The 20,491-nt window shown below is 40.3% G+C and overlaps 1 protein-coding gene across 3 annotated transcripts in view; it reads left to right on the top strand.

Moving 5' to 3' along the window:
* The window catches only part of Syt7 (Synaptotagmin 7), a 177,598-nt gene that overhangs the window by 18,134 nt on the left and 138,973 nt on the right, over positions 1-20,491 (top strand). For 2 of the 3 annotated variants that reach the window (XM_065487799.1, XM_065487800.1), the window contains exons 1-2: positions 14,103-14,245; positions 19,757-19,992. In XM_065487799.1, the coding sequence (XP_065343871.1) occupies positions 14,159-14,245; positions 19,757-19,992 (323 nt within the window). In that variant the 5' untranslated portion in view covers positions 14,103-14,158. Of the gene's footprint in view, positions 1-14,102; positions 14,246-19,756; positions 19,993-20,491 lie in introns of those variants that run through there. The other variant, XM_065487801.1, reaches the window with a different exon arrangement.

Consider the following 20,491-nt stretch of genomic DNA (forward strand, 5'->3'; position numbering starts at 1 on the left):
CCCACGGGAGAATGCAATTGCTGCTGGGCATCTTGGCAAGCCTGCCGCTTTTATTCAAACAATATCGACCAGCAAAAGCAATTTTGTCAAATGAATTCCCTTTGCGACTTTTTAATAAAAAAGCTGTATAAAATCAAATAGCGCTTCGATTCTGCCAGCGTGCTAGCTTGAGCCATCTGCATTCGAAGAAAAAGATGTTCAATATGCGTGGTTTAATTGATTCGTAATTCATTCTGTGCATGTCCACTTGAGCGCGCATTGATGCAAAATCACTTTTTTTTAACGACATGACGCTTTTGCTACGAAAGGATTTTTTCCAGTGCTCTGCGCATGGTGCAGAAGACATTTTTACGCGTTGATGAAGCATTAGGAAAAGTTAAAAATAAAAAAATAAAATCTGCAGAAAGTGCCCGCTGAAATTGCCCAAAGCCCTCACTTTCTGCAGAGCAAGCGAAAGAGCAAGCGAAAGAGTTTTTGACAACGTCTCCCCGCGCGTAAATACTCTTCCCGGCTCTATCTGCGTGTGCAAGATCGTACAGGCGAACAATCTCGAGAGAGGCATCAGGCTTATGTCAACTGAGAGCGCACGCTTAAAACCACACTTCGAATTTTTCTAAAAGCTTGTCATCCACCATCAAACAAAAGCCCACATGAAGCGTAATGAATGCGTCACGCGCGTCTCCTCTGGCGATGGCATTAGTTTGTGTTCATTTATTTTTGCGAACATTGTGGTCTGTTTCAAACAAGCCATATCAAAAATACCACAGGCATATTTTGGTCATGCTGTGTTTTTGTTTGTAAAACGAAATATTGGTTGGCTCTATTTTAAAGCCGGATGAGTTCCATACAATAGCTGCATGGACACAGTAGGGCTGGAACGAGCGTATGAGAACAAGATCATTTTGAAATATATTATTTTATTCTTTTCAGTACCCATGTTTTCTTCTTAAAATCTTTTTAACAGCATTTAAATGAGGATTTATGGGACATGATAATTTAAAATCATGCCATTGATTACCCATTTACACAACTTTTGGAACATTTTTGCGGTCGTTCACGGCCACATTTGCTCTCTGAATTAGCTCCTGCGTCATGACGCGTTCTACAGAACTGACTACTCGCATGGGCAGTTCGTAACTTTTCAAGAAATGTAAGAGCCAGTTGAGAATTTGCTCCCTCTCCTAGAAAAATAGCCTTTCTCAAGTTTGAAGGAATAATTAATGACATATATTTTTACAATACATCAGTAATATAACATGTAGTATCGTTATTTTTAACACTTAGATCAAGATAAAGTTGCTAGTTTGGAGTTCTGACTCAAAATATAAAAAGACAAAATAATTGCAACATTTTTCGGCTTGTTGAATTTCTGTATGCTCATTGGAAGAATTAGCAACTACTAACCGTTATATTTTTTACTTTCATCTGGTTTGCCCATTTAAGAGTTAATCAATAATATTTGGAGAAATTTTGGCTAAAATAAAATAGCGATGCCAACATTAGATTCGCAATATCTCTGAAGTACATCAACCATTTAATTCAACCAAAAATCGTTTTGATGGTGATATGCGCTGAAAATATTTAATCCAATGATGATTGAAATAGTATAATGCAGTTATTTGACGGTTTTTTACTGTTGCATAGAAATATGGACTATGGGTGTAATGTAAATCCACTACAACACAAAGATAGAACATATTATTTGTTTATTTGCTTGCAACAAGTACACAAAAATACTTTTGCTCACATACAATATGTATTTTTTTACTGATTTTCCTACAGCCTCGCGTGCCCGAGACCTCATTTTCTTTGTTTTTGCTTAGAAAAATTTGGAGCTCTGGTTCAATAAGTCGCAAAGGTCAGATTAGATGGTATGCGCATGGAAACGAGAAAATCAAAGGCACATCAAAAGGTCGAGTCACCGCTCCGTTGCTCGGCTTGCCGGGCGGTGATCCATCGCACGCGCGTCTTGCGGCATTTGCCAGAACATCTGTTACTCTAATAGAAGCAGCGGAAGATGCTCAACTGGTACGTGACCGGAAATATTATATAATAACTCGGACGCGGTCGACTCGAGAGTGGATCGAGGCAGGCCAGCGCCAGCACGTGTTCATTCATCGCAGCGCGGCCATTAAGCGCCGACTTCTGTCGAGTGCCAAGTTGGAAACAATAGCAGCTTTCCTTCGGCGCAAAGATGCGGCTTCAAATTACACGGGAGCAGAAGAGTGGTTCATTCCCTCTTGTTCTCGTGGCAATTCCAAAACACGGCCGCGACGAGCAACACCGCACGGCAGACGGAATAAAAGCACAGACCGCATGTATCTCCTTCCGAGACCAATAAAGCTTTTGTCCTTTCACCCGTTTGTGTTGGTCGGGAGAAAAGCCTCTTTTGGTCAGTGACTTTGTTGCTGGCCTCTAGGATGTGCTTTCCATGGAAATCTATTCGCCCAAAGTTCTTTTTACTTGACTTTTCCGAGGGCCAAATTTCCTTCGTCTGGCTTTGGTTGCTCAATCTTCGTCTTGATCTCTTTTGATTAGGTCAGAGTTAAATAATTTGATCTTTACTGGCAAAGATTGGCTATCATTGCTACCGATCAATACAATTTTTCTCATTTTGCGCTTCCCCCTTTCACCGCATAACGCGTGATTAAAAATAAAAAGCTACAAATTTTAAGCCCATGTTTTAGAGCATTTTTTACTTTGTTGTGCTTCGTGCGTCAGCGTTGCTCTCAATTAATGCTTCGATGTACGTCGTGATAACGATGACAGCAAGGAAGACTTTGAGAGTTTGAGAGTGGCTGGCATGGACGCGAAAATATAAAGCAGCAGTTTTGATGGCTTCGATCATCAACACGGGCAAGAAGTTTTGCCTTCGCCTGCCTTTTTGCCTGGTTATTCGCCAACTTTTCACCATACTACTCAGCAATTTTGATATATGTATTTGGCGATCCACTTTGGGTCTTTTTGCAGCAATTCTGAGCAGCTGACCTCCGATTGCCATTTCGTGATTTCCGCTTATAACTTTTCCGGAAATCCAGCTTTTAATCGAATCCAAGTTTTTTGCAACTTTTAGCAACCCCCTACGTGATAATGCGAAAGCATTTTATCCCACTCATAAAATGCCTAATCTAACCTTCGCAATGCACCAAAACTTCCCGTCTCATTTCCAATGCAAATCCCACCCAACTAATTAGGCACAGCGGGAAACCTCAGCGGTGCTAGCTGCATTTCGATTTTTCACTCTTTCCCCCTGCAGCAAAAACGCTATTCATTCCGACCACTAAAAACTCTCTCTTAAATACTGCAACGTGAAAACGGGGAAAATGGATGAAAAATTCAACGCATGCCACGCTGGAGATACGAAACTGATTTTCCGATTCTCCGCAAGGATATTGAGGTATAATTAATTTAACGACGCGTGGTTTCCGCTCTCTGTGAGCTTAACTCGGTGCCCATTCGGGTGTTGGCCGTTCATTAACCAACGTCGGCATTTCAGCCTCCTTGTCTGGAGATATATTCAACTTTGATGGGATCAGGACCCTCTATAGTGAACGTCCCTTTCCTTTTACTTAAATAAATTAACTTCTTGTGCTTGAATAAACGAAATTTATCCATATGTATTAACAAAATCATTTGCTTAAGAGTCGAGTTTAATCTAATAGATTTTTTTTTGAATTTTCTCAATAAAAAAGTGCAATTAAGCGAATTAACTTGCTAAAAGTCCATATAAAACGCACTAGGAAAATGTGATACCCAAAGATAATTGTTACACTCAAGACTTATTTTAAACCGATTTAATTTCAATCAAGTGCCGTCATTCAATGCCACGTAACAAATTAATCTGTGAGTAGCTTTTATACGTTGCAACCAAGCTCTATTCTTGTTAATACTGTGTTAATCAAGTTGGCTAGGTCCCGGCCCGAGTGGTGTCAGACCCTGTGTCTACTGCCCAAAGTTTGCACTCAGCTAATTCATCTCACAGGCCTGCTTCTCCAAATTCGAGCACTGCACGCCATATTTCCTCTAATGCACCCTTGTTTCAAATGAGGTTTTGCGGTTTTGCCAGCGCAAACATCCCTTTTGCCCGGTTTCCTAGCCCGGAGCAGCGCGAGCGGCGGAAGCGCGCACAACGAACACAAATAGTGAATTTTAAAACCACGCGTTCGCCTTTGGCACAAAACGCCAAAAGAATTTCAAACACACACACATACACACATACTGCCGCAGCGTGTTTGCGAGAGCGGAAAAAGTCTTTTGTTTGCCATTGCGGATATTAATTCGGCCGGAAAGCAGCCGCAGCTTTCGGCGATCAAATTAGATCGCAGGGAAAATCCGGCATTTCCACGGCACGAACAACTCCGCAGAGACGGTACTCTAGGTCCATATTTTATTGGCGAATGAATAAATTCGCCGTCTCTTGGTGGCTCATTATTTTCCGGTTCACGTGCCGTCTGCCGCGAGAGCGATACTTCACATTCGCGGAAAATAACAGAAGCCTCGTTGGGTATGTAGGCCGGAGAGCGGAAAAACAAACGGCACATCCGACGCTTAAGTATTCATCACCCAACAACACTTAATGACTAGATACACGTTTAATCTCGTCCCAACCGTTCTATGAATCGTGGATAGAGAGCACTTAAAAGTTCATGCTCGCGGTGGTTGGCTCTTCTGATTTTTATTTGAGCTACTGCACCGCGTCAAGGGTGTATTTGCGCATGCATACCTGCGGGAATATCAACGAACCCTATACGCCTCTGGCTTCCCTTTTTGATGCTAAGCGCGTTTGTGTTTGTCGGTGAAAACGGATCGGACAGCATTCCACCGCGATGGATAAAATTTCAGTTGCGTTTGTGGCAAATATCCCGGCTTCATACACGTTTGGGCGTGGAATGTAAAAAGCGGTAATTCTCTCCTCTGTGCTGCATTGCAGCGTTAATAAATAAGTTAAGACTGCAACTTACCATGTTGAAGCCTTTTATTTTCATGCAGAAAGTTTTATACTTTAAACTCTCGGTCTTGCTACTCTTGACTTGTTTTATGCAGGCTGAGCCGATGAAAGGCTCAAGAGCCTGTGAATAATGATGGCGAGTCATGCACGTGTAACGACCACTTAAACCACAATTATTCATTCTAACCTCATGTTTGAAAGGTAGGGTTGAAAATTTGACGGTTCCAGATTAGATTAGAATGTCATTTACAATTTTTTTGCCATTACGAAAAACAAAATCATTAAATTTAAGAGAGGGCACTGACCAACCAAAAAATGTTTTTTTAATTGTTCCATATTGCACAATTATGTAGTAAAATATAAACAATTAACAATTTTGAGCTGTTATTTTTTCAATTTTTGTTAATATTTATTTTGATTTTCTTCTTGCAATTTAACGTACTTTTAAGAAAGGAAAAATGTTAAATTTATAAATCCTCCTGCTACCCAGGCTAGTTCCAAAATATAATGAGTTTTTGGAAAGTCATTTGAAATGTATTACATTCTTTCAGTAAAATCCCTTCGCAATATTTGCAGAGATAATTGTATAGCTAGTTATGAAGTTTAAATCACAAGCACCTCTAATCGATTTCAAGTAATATATAATGAGCGTTTGGACCAAATTAAAAAACAAATTTAAGTCCAAATAGATTAGGCTAGTTAAAGACCGAGATATAAATGGAAAGCAATAATTAGAATAGGAAGAAATTTATTCTGTATTTTCAGACCTCTGTTTATTTTTGTAGAAATGCACGCCATACTTCCGTCAATTGAAGTTAAGAGCTTGGAGACCAACTACTGTTGCTTGATCGATGCAAATTCTGTTATTTCTTCCATCCAATTTGGCCCAGCATTTTGACTGACGCGAGGCAGTGGGAGAGGTGGTGTTTGTTAATTTTCGCGCAGCTCGAAACAATCACAATTAACTTGTCACACAAGGGTGCTGGATGATGGATGGGCTATCAGCAAGTAATGCGCCTTTTATACACATTTCGGGTACACGCGCAGCGCCACTCATGCTACGCTAGCGCCGGAAAAGCAGCGTGCATATTTCAACACGATAACGAGAGCAACAGCAATTTGCGCCCTAATGAAAAAGTGGTGCGCGTTGATTGTGATTCCGTCAGGCCTGAATGGGATGGCGGAGAAGGCGCGATTTAAATATATATGCCCGCACGAAAGCCCTCCTGGCGGCACGAGAGCGCAGTAATTAGAAATCGGCTGCGTCCCGCTTTGCCAAAAGGGCACAACTCCTTCATTGAAAACCAATATCGCGTGCGAGCACTCGAGCAATCAGAGGTGTATTATTATTCGCACTAGTGTAATTGTCCCCTTTATGCCTCTGAATGAAGGACAGAATTTATACCTAAAGGCGGTGGATTATGTTCAGTGCGTATACGTACGCACTGAATTGCATTTCAATAAACTACAGCAAGTGTTGGCTGGCAAATCAATAATATACTGAACAATTTAATCAAACTTTAGTTTGGATGATAAGTCAACACTGCAGAACATTTTTAAACACTCTAGCAATTGCAAATTACCGCAAGAGGTCGTTTGATCTGTTCCAGTTGTTAACTGGGCATAACCGAAACATAAATAAATAATCCATGAAACGAGTGCAGGACAGAAACGACACCAGCAAATTGCCATCCGAGGCAGTCAATATTGGAAGTAGTTTGTGCCGACAAACATTGTTAGAGGCAAATAATCACGGAGAAGCCACCAGGCCAGCAGGATGGCCGCAATCAATAACTAGAAAATCATGAATATTTGATTGAGCGAGGTAGCAGCGTTCCAGCCTCAAGCGGCCGGCAGTCTCTTCGCAAATCCGCAAGGCACCTCTGCTCGTCTGCCTGACTCCACCTGTAATAGAAATTAATGAGTCTCGCGCATTAATTACCGACTTCCCCACTCGTTAATAATTGCACCATTAAGCCGGAGTCGATTGAGCCAGATTATACAATAGGACCAGCAGTGCGTGTTTCGATTTTATCGCCAACACGCAGGCAGAAGGGTCTCGACTGCTCACTCAGTGACTCAAATTTCGTAATTAGCGCACCCAAATCTAGACTTCTAGACTAAAGCCGCCCAGTCTGGTGGAAATTTGCGAGAGGCTTTGTTTTGCGCAGACGAAACGTTTGACTGAGCAAATTCGGGGAGCTCTGGCTGATGGAGTTCCTTGTGCCCAGTGTTGAAATCGGAGATGGCTCAAGCCCGCACTTTGTGAGTGGTGAACTACAGTTTTGCCTTTGTATTAGTGCTGATGCGAAGTGCGTGTTTCTGTGCGTAATTTCTGTTTGACTTCAGTAGTTTAATTATTACTTGAAAATTAATTGGACTTCCACTCCCCTCGATTGATCTACCATACTTCTTCTTCCTTATTAAAAAGTTTTCTAATTGACGCTGAGAGAGTCGTTATTGCAGTTTACTTTGCATGCACTGTGATTGAAAGGTTTAAATTAACTTTATTAATTGCAATATTAAGTTGGAAACGTATATATTAGCAGCATTAAGTTAAAGAGGTCGAAATAACCAACAAAAAGCGCTATTTGGCCAACACGGCACTTACACGTGCATTTAGTTCATGCTTTTGCACTTTAATACACACCCGAGTGAGTTTCAAACACGCATTACCGACGTACCTATGTACAGCCTACAGCCTATGAGTTGTGTGCGAGTAAAAGCTAAGATCTGGAAGCATGCAAGTTCAAAGGGCCTTTTGACAGCCAAGCAAGTCGGGGTGGCGAAATCTCCAGGCGATTTCGAGAGGGAGAGCTAAAATTATCGTCATCCAAGTTTAATGTGGCTCTCTCTGGGTGATAATTAGAACCAAACGCGCAGAGCACCTTCGTACAGGCAATTACGTGCAAAACAAAACTCGTGCTGCGGCTCTGAACGTGATTTACGCGCGCTGCCGAATGAATAATGCGCATATATTACACCCCTGCTTGGTGCCGCAAAAACAAGAGACAAATGTTAATATTCGCACATGCAATATTGTTCGCTCTCTCTCACTGAAAAGCCTAAAATGCGAGCGTGATTCTCCCTTTGCATGCTAGGAGAGCCTTTTGAACGCCTCCCCAAGGATAAATTTAGTGCCTGCACAAACAAACAAGCACAACAAACCAGCACGTACGTTTGGGCCTGTCTGCTACAGATTAGACGGGCTTTTAATAAAATTTGAGCTCAGCACCACTTCTTGGCCAGACTATAATTAATTTAAAATTCATTTACTTGGAGATTAGGGGTCAGTCTCACTTGCCTCATCAGCTTCATAAGAATTATATAGCTGGGATCTTTTAACGAGAGAGCAGAAAATAAAGGTTGAATAATTCGATTTTGTATTGAAGTTAATATTCCAATTTAACCGTTCACTCGGGAGGTTGTGGAAATGATGTCTAGAGTCTATACCGGTTAGGAGTGATTTTAGATTTAAATATTTCAAAACAAACGGAGAAAATTATCTAGTTCGAGGTGGAACAAGTTTTTAAGTTCACTTCCTAGCAAACAGAAATTTTACGCCCGCAAGGAGGAAATTTCCTCCAGTTTTAACATATTTATTTAAATTTATTTCATCTGAACAAGTTATTAAATTTGCTATATTTGGACGGCTTATTAGTAAATACGCCGCATACTCTAAATTAAATGAAGTTGGGAAAAAACCGGCATACAATTTTTTTACAAAGTTATCCCGCGTATAAAATCTCTAAAGATAATCTTGATTTTTCATCTGATCTCCAACACCCTAAAGCATGTAAATTTCATTGCATGCCTCGGACGTTCCGTGGTAAGATTAGGCATAGGCACCAACCGTAATTTAGGGTCGACCTTTTGAATTTTGCATAGAGTAAGACCATCCTCTTACACTTTCAGCAACTTTTGAAAGGACACCCCAGTCTTGTTTGACCTTTCCGGGGCTCTTCCCCTTGTAAATTGCAGCGTCTCTGGAAGATTACGGGCAAAGGCGAGTGGGAGGGGCGCCTCTCCACCCTTAAGGTCAAAATTCACAGACCGTTCTCGCATGCCATAATAATGAGTGTAACCCACTTCCGCCATCCATCCATCCATCACCCACGCGCCTCTCCGGCTGTTTGTTGTAGAAATAGTGCGTGCGCATTTCCGCGAGCTTTGCTTAGCGTCCGAGTTTATCTGCGAGCAACCAGTCGTGAAATGGGTTCGGTCGCCACCACAAACATAATTAAGAAGTAAGCGAGCTTCGTTCCGCAGCGGCGATAACGCGAAGGGCGAGCTGCTTTTTCGGTCGCCTGACTCGGTACCATTATGCTATTACGAGTCATAAATGTACGTACTCGTCCAAGTTCACGCGAGCCAAGGTTATATTGATAGCGCCGGGCGCGTGGTTATTGCTCTCCGGGGGACGTGCGCCATCTGCCATGGCGCGAAAATAAAAGATAGTGCCAAATTTTAGGCTTAGTCTGCTCGCATTTTGACCTTTTGCGTCGCATTTATTTGCCTGCTCGTCATGATTGATTAAAAATCAATAGAGCTCTGGGGTCGATTTTGCGCTTGAGATTGTGTGGAAAAGAAAATATCTTTTTTAAAAGGCGGGCCGCGTTTGGACTGACGTTTTAATCGATCTTAAAGTGTGTGGGTTTAACTTATTCATTTTTTTGCCCCTGAAGTGCTGCGAAAGTTTTTCCTCGAGTTGTATTGAAAATCGCAGACAAATTTAATGCATTCATCTTTTTTATTATGTTAATATAGACAGCCTCTTTAAAAACTTGCTGATGATTGAAGGAACTTTCTGAAGAAGAATTTTCCTGGAGGCGCTGCAAAAAAATGATCATGGCTTAATTCAATTGGAGAAAATGTGAATCGTCCTTTACACAAATGGCACAGACAGGGACGATAATTAAATTCAAATAGTGCTGTCTGCTGTCTGCGCTGAATACTCAACTCGGTAGAACGACAAAAGAAAGACAAACACAAGGGCACCCTGTTTGAAACGGCAATATGAGACTCCATATAGAGAAGACAGAGCTCGCCGGCTTCGGTGGCTTTCCTAATCTAGATTGAAATCTCTCCATGTCGTCGAAAGGGAGCGAGTTTGTCTCTCTAGCGCAAAGCACTTTGCTGACAGTCCAATTATCGCACCTTTCCATGCGTGTTGAGAGTGAAACCAATTAAAACGCGCTCGCCTTTCCTTCACTATATAGGGATTGCTAGAAGCGGAGATCCATAATCAATTATTCCAATCGCAAATTGCTGGAAGCAGAAAAAGCGGAAAAAGCGTTGCTGCGCAGCATACCAACACTTTTTGTGCAGAGGCTCGATGGGCCTCATTTTTATGGTAACTCTTACTTTGAAAGAGGGATATCGCAACCCTCCTTTTTAGCTATAAATACCATAAATACTTAATGCTTCTCCATTGAGGAAAAATTATTCGCTCCATTGAAACCGGCTGCGGAGCTTTCCAACCGCCGCAGTGCCAACAAGTGACATCTGGGAAAAGAAAGGGTGAGTCTGCTAGTTGGGCAAAAGTGTGGCAGAGGGCTCGCTTTCGCATCGATAAGGCGCCGTATGCGCAGTCACTATTCACCCCAACGCACATCCCCCGTAGAATACAATTCGTTGCATCCAAATCATATTAAATCATAACTTGAATGGCTGAGCATGCAGTACATGAAATCCAGCATATTTTAAAGTTGCTTCAAATGATGATTTGAGGTTTAACACAAAACATGGAAATGATACACATTAAATAGATAATTATGATTTCATGCTCGTCTATTTTAGGAGTTTATTTCGTATAATTCACAAATTAGAGGGCAGACTTTGGAGCGCATTTGAAACAATGAGAATGAGTCAGCAACTAAACTAGGTTTGCGGGCTCTTCCTCTCCCAAAGGATGCAAATTTACAGAGAGTTAATTTTCTTTGTAGTTAATTTTAAACAGAGCGTGCAGCAACTTGGAGCAAACACAAAAGGACTTTAAGTGACTCAATCTAGGAAATCAAACAAACGCTCAGTGCACTCGTCCCGCCTAGAGAAACCGAATCCAAACGACAAAGTTTGCAGCTGAGCCGCTCCTGCTTGTAATTATATATTCCTAGCACGCACTGTCTCACGTTGTTGGTGCTGCACTCTAGTGAAATACATACTTCTCTTCAGTTTTTTACTGCGCACTGCTCTCGTTAAAAAAGCATATAAAGAGTATTGCTCGCATGAACTTTTTAATTCCAAGTTTGAATGAGCCGCTATTTTCTCAGCGCAAACTTTCCACCCGGTTGTACAAACCCAAATGAAGCACTCTCTTGGGCTAAGTTGGCGGTTAATTAAAATAGAGGGCAAAGGGCCGCGAGTGCGGGAATAAAGTGCGGTCTCCGTGCGAAAACTTTTCGGCCGTCTTCGACGGTCGCTTTGGTCTGCTTGGCCCGCGAGCCTCGTTGCCGACACACAATGGCGTGGAGTCGGCGAGAGCATGGGAAGGCATCAGGCCTACCGCACCTGCGAATCGATTTTTCTGCATTTACGTCATCGCATCGGGCTCTCACAGCGAGGCCAATCCAGCGCACAGTGAGATAGACTACTCGCGCTGCCGGCAACATAAATCGTGCATTCGCAGCTTCACCCCTCCCTCAACTCATTTGCGCGCTGGCTTGATGCGGTCATCCAAAATTAACGGGGGGTTCAATACAGTGCTGACCTCACTGACTAAAAAATTAAGTATGAAACATCAATTTGCGCCTCAACAAGTATATATATCTTAAAAGATAAAATATTCCTAGTAGTTTTAAGGAACAAAAGTTCTCGGAGATTTTGTCTGTCTGCTTTGTTCTTCAATATAAAACCAATCCAGTAACGGATTATGTTAAAAAATTAGCTGCTTGAGGTGAAATAATTACAAGATTTTTAACTTGCTTTGCTGGGAAATTCAAGATTTATATGGAAAAGTTACAATTTCCACCGGGGCCAACGGGTTACACATCTCGCGGGTTCTTAGGGGCATCCCATATAACAAAATGGGTGGTGAAAACTGTATAAGTAGCTGCGAAAATTGTAATTTTACCATTATTCACTCTCTTTTGTAGAATTAATCACTTTTCGTGCTAAATAAGTGGTTGATCGGAAACCACACCGAATAAATGTACGTTAATTTATATTTTCCTCGACCCTCCACCAAATTCATGCATTGGCTTTACCTAAAATCTTTTTCGCAGAGGCCTGTCTGCTGTCACTCACTTTGCAAACCTGCGCGCACTAAATCCGCTTTTTCCTCATTCGTTCTGTTGTTCCAAGGGAGAAAATAAACATATACGTGATTTGATGTCTTCTACCATCTATCTTCTTTTGTATAAACAATGCACATCTGAGGCAGTCACTAAATCCTTGTGTGTATCAATTTATATGTATATACGCCAAAGCTCTTTCAAAGTATACACAACGTTCCACGAAACAACGCAGTTATCTAATACATCGGAGACCGGCTGAAATATAAGGTTTTGAGCTTGAATATCGATAATGATGTGTATTTTCAAGGCCATATATAGTACTTCTACTACTACATTACACTGCTCTTTTTCTATCTATATTTTTCTACAGTATACCACATTAAGTTAAATTATTTGGTACATCTGTTTAGAACTATTAATATTGCTAGTATGTGTGGCTTTACAAATATCAGTGAAAAATGGCATAAGTAAATGGCTCATCTTTTAAGTTCACGTAGTTCAGTTTAATTGAACAAGTGATAAAGTAAGTAATATCATTTTAAGGATAGTAAGTTTAAAACGATAACGCTGAACTGCTGGAACCACCCAACAAAATAAAAATGTATCACGAAGGGGCATTTTCGTTTCAAAAAGCAGTTGAAATAATTAAAAATTATGTTTTTATTTTTAAAATAATTTTATTTATAATCTCAGCGATCTTAACTGTCTCTTGGTAACAGGATCAATAAAACAGGTTGGACATCATATTAGATTATGATTCATCCTTCCCGCTGACTGATTGTTGGAGTCAATTTTTAAATATTCTATTGTCTGGTTTAATGCAAATCGTCCTGGTCGCGGTTCTCAAATCTCTTCTATCCTTATCTCAAGTAAAATAACAGCTCAACTATGAATTCACAGATTTATTTGGACGTAAAATCTTGTTTTTTAGATTTATTATCTTGTATAATTCTTCCTCCAAGAAAGAAGTCTAAAAACATGGTCATTCTTGTATAAAACTGAATATACAATTTACGGAAATTCCCTGGTTATTAACATGTTTGTTGCAATTTTGTCTATCTATGAGACAATAGAGTGTTAAACAATACAATAGATACATTTTTGACGTTGTCTAGTAATCGGAACTTTTAACAATCACGGTCTTTGGGTTATTGTTTTTGTCTAAAAATTCTGGACACCCAGCGAAAACTTGAACCCCCTAATTGAAATGAACAGGAAATGGTAAAAAGCCACGACATTAAATTAGGGCATAGATATTATTACCTAAGGCATTCCGATTCCAGGATGAGTTCATCAAGTTTGTATTACAAATTTGTAATCAGCAGTTGCCCCTACAGACAGTAAAATATTAGGTTGAAACTAATTTTTATCACAAACTTGCAGCGGCCAATATAGAGTCGGTGGGGGACAATACTATATTGGCCGCTGCAAACTTTTACCAGCTCTAGACTTCCATGTTATCAAAGCAAAATATGTTTCTAAATTTCATTTAAGATCACTGCAGTGTTACAATTTTGGCCTCGCTTCTGGTGTCCTTCCGCAGTTTGAAATTTTTTCGCGTTCAAATTGAAAGCACGACTCGCGGATGTTTCTGTTTGGAGTTTTTGTTTTGTGCAACTTGGCAGAGAAGGACTGGTTTCCACTTGGAATGCTTGAAACAAACACGAGTGTCAAAATAAGTAGACGCGTGCTCATATATATTCTGTCTCATTTGAGAAGCAGCCCGGGGGTAAAAAGTGCGTCGAGATACATGAATAAGTCACTCCCTGGCGACAGCGGCAACCAGTTGAGTCTGGCGTGATCTCTTTGGGGCGGCGCGCACCTCAAAAAAGCGCGGCGTCCTGCACGCGCCCTCCTCCTCGGCCGCTGCCGCTGCCTCCCTGCCTACCGCGGTCACGGCTCTTCTCTCGCGGCTCACTCTCTCGCTACCCGCCGTTGAATCACGACCCTGCCATCAGCTAGCAACCCTTTCGACATGCACGTGGCCGGCCAAGACGGGGATGCTTTCGCCCCCGCCGGACAGCCACAAGTGGCCCTCGCCCCCGGCGCCACCTACATTGTGGTGAGTGTCTCGCTCGACGCAAAACGGAAGTGGCGAAACACCAACTCAAAATGGATTTCTCTCTAACATCAGCACGATTTTAAATCAATATTGCAAAAACTTATTCGTTCCACATTCTGCACTTAAAAATATGAACAAATTTGCAACCAATTTTCATTTTTACCGAGTTCTAAACGGGGTAAATTGCTATTTAGGAAGCAATGATGAATCTGTTTGTTTTCAAAGCTGAGTAAAATTCATGTGATTTCTACTTTGTAATTGCCATAAAAATGCTGATCGGTGGGGTTAGTAGCAATTTTTGTTACTATCCTGGCAATTAGTTAAAACGACTTTGTCTCTCTATATTACTACAAACGCCTATTTCTTTCCATTTTTGACTTATAATGTAACATTTTATAAATTCACGGAGACATAAATGAATTGAGTTAGACCTGTGTAAAATTGTATATAATATGATAGCATTCAATGCCAGTACAATATAGGAAAATCAAATATATCAAAGGAAACAATAGTAAAAGGACTTAATTCATTTTAAAAATTAAAGAGAAATTAAGAAATGATGGGGAAGAAAATGAAACTTTGTCGCAAGGGCGTGTGGAGAACAAATATAAATAACTAATTTAAATTTTTTCTCCATCCACTCGATCCACTCATGGTAATATGTTTTATATAAAAAAATGTACGGTTATATAATCAATGATATAAAGGAGGAAAATTGAAAATATTAAAATTATAGCATGCCTTTAGCCAAACTGATTTGCTGGTTTTACTTTAAAATTAAACAGCAACTGCAAGATGCTTCGTTAAACTATAGTAAAATATGAAGAAAATACTTATATCCACTAATTTCCAAAAATATTAAACAAACTTCGAATAAATAAAGTTTTAAGTGATAATGACTTAGTAAATGATATAGCTTTAGGATGCAATTCTTTAATTTTTCTTTGTACGTGCGAAAAGTTATCGCTGTGTGGATTAAATTTTGATATTATCCTCTGTATATTTTGTTTGTTTTTAATATTCGCCCTATTGCAACTATCAATGCGTTAAATTGTATACATCCAGCAGTCAGACTGCCTGCGCAATCCATCGCGCATCTCCCAGGTAATAAAATCATTAAACAGAGTTATAGTTGTTTTTTGTTTATATATGAGAAATATAATTAAAAGTTTCAGTAGAAATTTTATATAATTTTGCTTTTACTATAAAATAATGTTAATCGTGCTATTTCTAAAAATATCCATTACAATTAACTAAAACAATAAAAATCAATACATTAAAAATAATTATTACTCTGCGTAATCTGCAAAAGAATTTCATTAGTTAAGTAAATCTCTCGCTTCACTGAACCCCATCAATAGAATCTATAATTTATATTTTTATGTCATAAAATTTTAAGCAACACATAGGTAAATTAATATTAAAAATTTTCTAATTTGCAAACCATTGCAAGGTTGCATTAAAAATCAATTAAATAATCATCTTTCGGTAATTTAATATATTTGAACTATTCGCAAGATAAATTTTAGTCTAAAAACACCGCACATACGTAGTGCGTTGTTGTATTTTGGGAACAAATTGATTCGATTTAGCCACTTCATTAGGCAGTGGAGGAAGAGCAAAATCAACATTCACTGCGAGACGATTACAATATCAAGGCAAACAGGACGTGCCGCCGTACTAATCAATGGTATAGACCTGCTCTCGTCTGTTCTCTTTATCGGGCCGCAGCGCTAGTTTGTTTGTCCGCGTCCTACGAGCAATATTGTCTACATTCAGTTTATTCACGGTAGGGAAATGGGACACGCTGCCTGGCTCATCCCACACGTCCGCCAGCACAATTTTCCGCTTGAAATTTATATTCCACTCATCGGCGAAAAGGTTCACTTGCTGTTGGACCTCTGCAGCGAGAAATGATTGGAAAGCGCTTTCTGCCAATTTTAATTGCGGCTCTGCATGCTAGAAACGTTTTGGTCTTTTGCGTCACGGTGATTGGAGCTGCGTAGTTCACCAGGCCTCGAGGTGTGGGCAGAGTTCGAGCTCGTTTTTTCAACCTTGATCGGGTCAGTACAGTGTTTCCATTCCATCTATGCCCTACTGCAATATTTATTATAAGCAGAAACTTCTGCTGCTCGCGATTGGAGCAGCGCAGAGATCGCTCGCGGAAGTTAATTGCCTGCATTATGCATGCGAGTGACTCTTGAAAGAGCAAATTTGCGGCTGCGGTTTGCTTGTCTTTGTACCAGTTATGGTATTCAAGGTCTCATTACTAATTTTCATTTTTCCAACTATTTCTCTTTACTTTTAAAAATATCTGTCCATGAATAGAAAGAGTTGCTACACATGGGATGAAATCGTGATGCGTTTTGTGTACGAATATTCATGCACACGAAATGCGAAGGCTATACGCACAAGGGTCCAAGCGGCTATTTCTTCTGCTCACGATCGAGTGGTGCGAGAAGACGCTGCCGGGTTGAGCACTAAGCCTGTTGAGTCTCAGGGGAAATATATTATTGGTTTCATTTCAGCCGGCTGGCTGTGCTCTCCCGAGTATCGAAATAACTGAGACCAACGCACCGAGGAAATTGATTCTGATTCGAAACTTTTCAATCAAGTTTTGATAGCTTAGCGCATCCTTCGCATGACGCACTCTCAACGCACTTTGTGTGCCCGCGTAACGACACGAGTACATTTCCGCCGCAAACAAGTTTTTTATAGCTCTGATTCCAAGAGTGAACACGGCAAATGGATGACATCCACTATGTGTTATGAGATGATTGAAATGTACATGATTGCGTCAGTGGAATGGAATATAATTTATTGGTCATTTCCCCTCAACTCCTTCCCAATGCCAACTCGCTCACTGATTCAACGTATTTTTAAGCAGGGGTTTCACAACAACCCGAATTTCCCGGCAAAATTCTACTGCATTATTTTGTTATAGGGAGTTAACCAGTTTTGTGATTTTTTAAACATGTAATTAAATAGTTAATAATGAATTTTTATATCCGTACGACTAAAAAAACGAATTTGTTTTCTTTTTTCACAAGCTACAAAAAATATTTTTAGAAATTTCTATTAGTTTCTGTCTGGTATTGTGCTAAATAAAGCCAGTGGTGAATTTTGGCGAATGTGTTCAAAACAAATTAAATTTTACCAAGACCTTTGCAAAATATTTGTTTAGCAATTCAATCAAGGATGAAAGCACGCAGGTCGGGCTATTGTAAAATAATATTCCATTAGAGGGCCTCTATTTTTCATTCCGCAACTCAGTTTGACGTCAGGCCAGCAGCATCCGCAACACATAAGAATCATGTGAAGCGAGCGTGCTAGGAGTTTGATCAGCAACGAAGCCGGGCTCGAGTGGTGAATCTCAGCTCGAAGTCTCTCTGCTTCTTTGTGTCTTGCTGCAAAAATAACTCGGGCGCCTCTTTGTGCTTCTGAAAAGTGATTTTAGCCGCAAACTTAAGGTTTGAATCGCTCAAGAGTGCTTTTTGTGTAACAAAGGGTTCCTTAATTGTGATAGCAGCTTCTGCGGACGTAAATATGTACTAAATGAAAGGTGTGATTGGTTCACAATCCCGACTTAGATTTGTTTAACAGCTCGACGTTTTTAATCGATTCTCGCCTCCTACGTTGTCTGAAAGTAGTCCATGCAACAATAGACTCCAACTCCGCCTTGCGTTCACCTACTTTGGTACCGTAATTACGTTAATTCATGCAGCGCGAATGGAGTCGGGAAGTCAAGCGCCCTGTGTCAATTACGGAGCGAAAAGAGCCGTCTACTCGTGCGTGGTGGCGCGAATTATTATTGACAAAACACCGGCACGTCTCGCACTAGGAAAATACACATACGACATACAACTGATGAAGCTGTGTGCACGGAAATTGCGACCTTCCTACTTATCAGGTCGATCAAATCGACTGATTGTCAGTCTGCGTTAGTCGACAGAAGTTACTCAATTTCCACTCGACTCGTTTGTTAATTATTTTTGAAGAAATTACTTTAGCTACCTCGAACAAACACATGAAAACGAGTTCTGTAAGAGATTCAGTTAACGCTTAATCACTTTATCAGCAAAGTCGGAATCATATTTTACATCCTGCTTGATTTATTTCGTCTCAAAGGACCAAAGATTTGCGCAATTACAAAGATGGCAAAAAATGAAGCCGATGACGAACTCGAGAGCTAAAGAAAACATGCCGGCAATTTCGCAGAGCGCTCTTTGATTTGTGCCGAGATCGGGTATCATCGTATCGGATTTTGATTTCACAAGCAGTAGTACCAGAACCCTTCAGTCTTTACAAGGGTCTGGCAAGTCGGGGATATTAAAAAGCTTTAAAAGAGGAGGGCATACATAGCGCATTGCGTGGTTCTCAAGATTGCAAAATATATTCTCTATTTTGGCATCGTGTGTCTTCCCAAGGAAAACAAATTAAATGGAAGACTCATAACTCCAACGCATTCAATCTCGTTCACTATTTCTATCTTAATAGAGATGGTTTCAGCTCTGCGTCTACTCACTTCTATCTCTTTTCAACTAAAGTTTGTTACAGTCAGTTTTAATATTAAAATAAAAAGCAGTATACTTCCTATAATGTGATGTGCGGCTCAGTGCGGCGTGAGATAACTTATGTTTTCAAGCGTTTTTGCAGTTTTCTGCTAGCATTTGTTTGCCCATTCTTACCATGTCTTAATTTTATGTATTTAAATTTTGTAACTATGACAGTAGGAATAAACAAATAACATAATTGTCATATGATATTTTTATCGAATATATAGTCAAGTAAGGTTACTTGTTGGATGGAGTGATCACATGATGTGCGCACTACGAGGAGACATCTGCTGCATTGAAAGCAACTGTTAGATCCAAAATCCAAACTAGTTTCACTTAATGTTATGAAAAGAGCTTCCATGTGGTTCTTACTTTATGAAGTAGAATTTTTTCAGGAATATTGCGATATTTTCCCTTCAGAGCTCATTATTTTTTTAAGTCAGACTTAGATTTTAAGCCTTGAAGGCATCTTCTCTTTTGCATGCAACGAAAGCACGTCTCCGATTCATTTTATTTGTCTATTATTAGGAATTTTTGAAAACCTAATTAAGGAGAGTAGATTATGCAAAATCGGCAGTTGCTTCACTTTGGGAGGATGAGATTGGAAAAGAAAGTACAATATGAGCACTCCATATATATTTGCTGACTTTTTTGAGGTAATAGACATTAGATTTTAATGTTGAGGCCTGCGGTACAAGGATTAATTATATGATATTTATAATATGGAAAGAATTTATCATTGGATAACTAGTCTTTGTCGTCTTTCATATAAGAAATATTATAACTGTTTATTGTTGCAACATCAATACAGGAAATATCAAATAATGAATCGAAACATGACAAAACTATCAAAATAATGCAAAAAATCAATAATTCTAGAGAAACAAGAATTAAAAAATATCAAATTCAGTTTCCAACACAAAATAAATCTATATCAAACTGTTTTGTGTTATAGGCAAGCGGAATGGAGCGCAAGGAGGTGATTTGGACAGCGGTGCTGAGCTCGCTGCTCGCCCTGCTGGCCCTGGTGGCCGCTCTGTACGCCTGCTACTGGTGGCAGAAAAGGAAGCGCAAGCAAGAGGAAGAGGAGGAGGCCGAGCCGGTGGTGATGCAACATCCCACCTCGTCGCTCAGCCGCCTCAACGGGATTCTCAGCTTGAAGACACCGCTCATCAGCACCAAGGCTTTGGGGTGAGTACACAATGCGCTCGTGCGTGTGCACCTGCCTCCCTCCTTGGGGAAGATGCTGAGAAAAAGGGAAGCGACCAAGCAAAACTAGCACAATGAAAATTTATGCATTCCATTTACACCACTCTACGGATGAAAGCGGATTCTGTGACAAATCGGGTCACGGCCACTGTGCAATGCTCACACTCCTTTTCTCTGACGAAATTTCTGCCTATCAGTCTCATGAGGGAATTACATCAAAAATGTAAATGGAGGCTTTTAGGTTTACGGTATCTTCTTCTTTAGCAGCGGCATCCGTAGAGCAATTTTACCATGTTAAATTATTACTTGCTCATGCGGCTCATGCTTATGAGAGGCTGGAAAACCCACACAGAGGGCAAAGTACACACACTTTCTGCTAAGCCGGAGAGAAGGATTTAACCGTTGTTTAATAAATCAAAGCTCTATGCAGCAGACAAGCTTTTCTTTGGAGGCATGCGTTTTTCCACACCGTAATTAAAAT

The sequence above is a fragment of the Cloeon dipterum genome, chromosome 4 (genome assembly GCF_949628265.1).
Source record: "Cloeon dipterum chromosome 4, ieCloDipt1.1, whole genome shotgun sequence".
Lineage (NCBI taxonomy): Eukaryota > Metazoa > Arthropoda > Insecta > Ephemeroptera > Baetidae > Cloeon > Cloeon dipterum.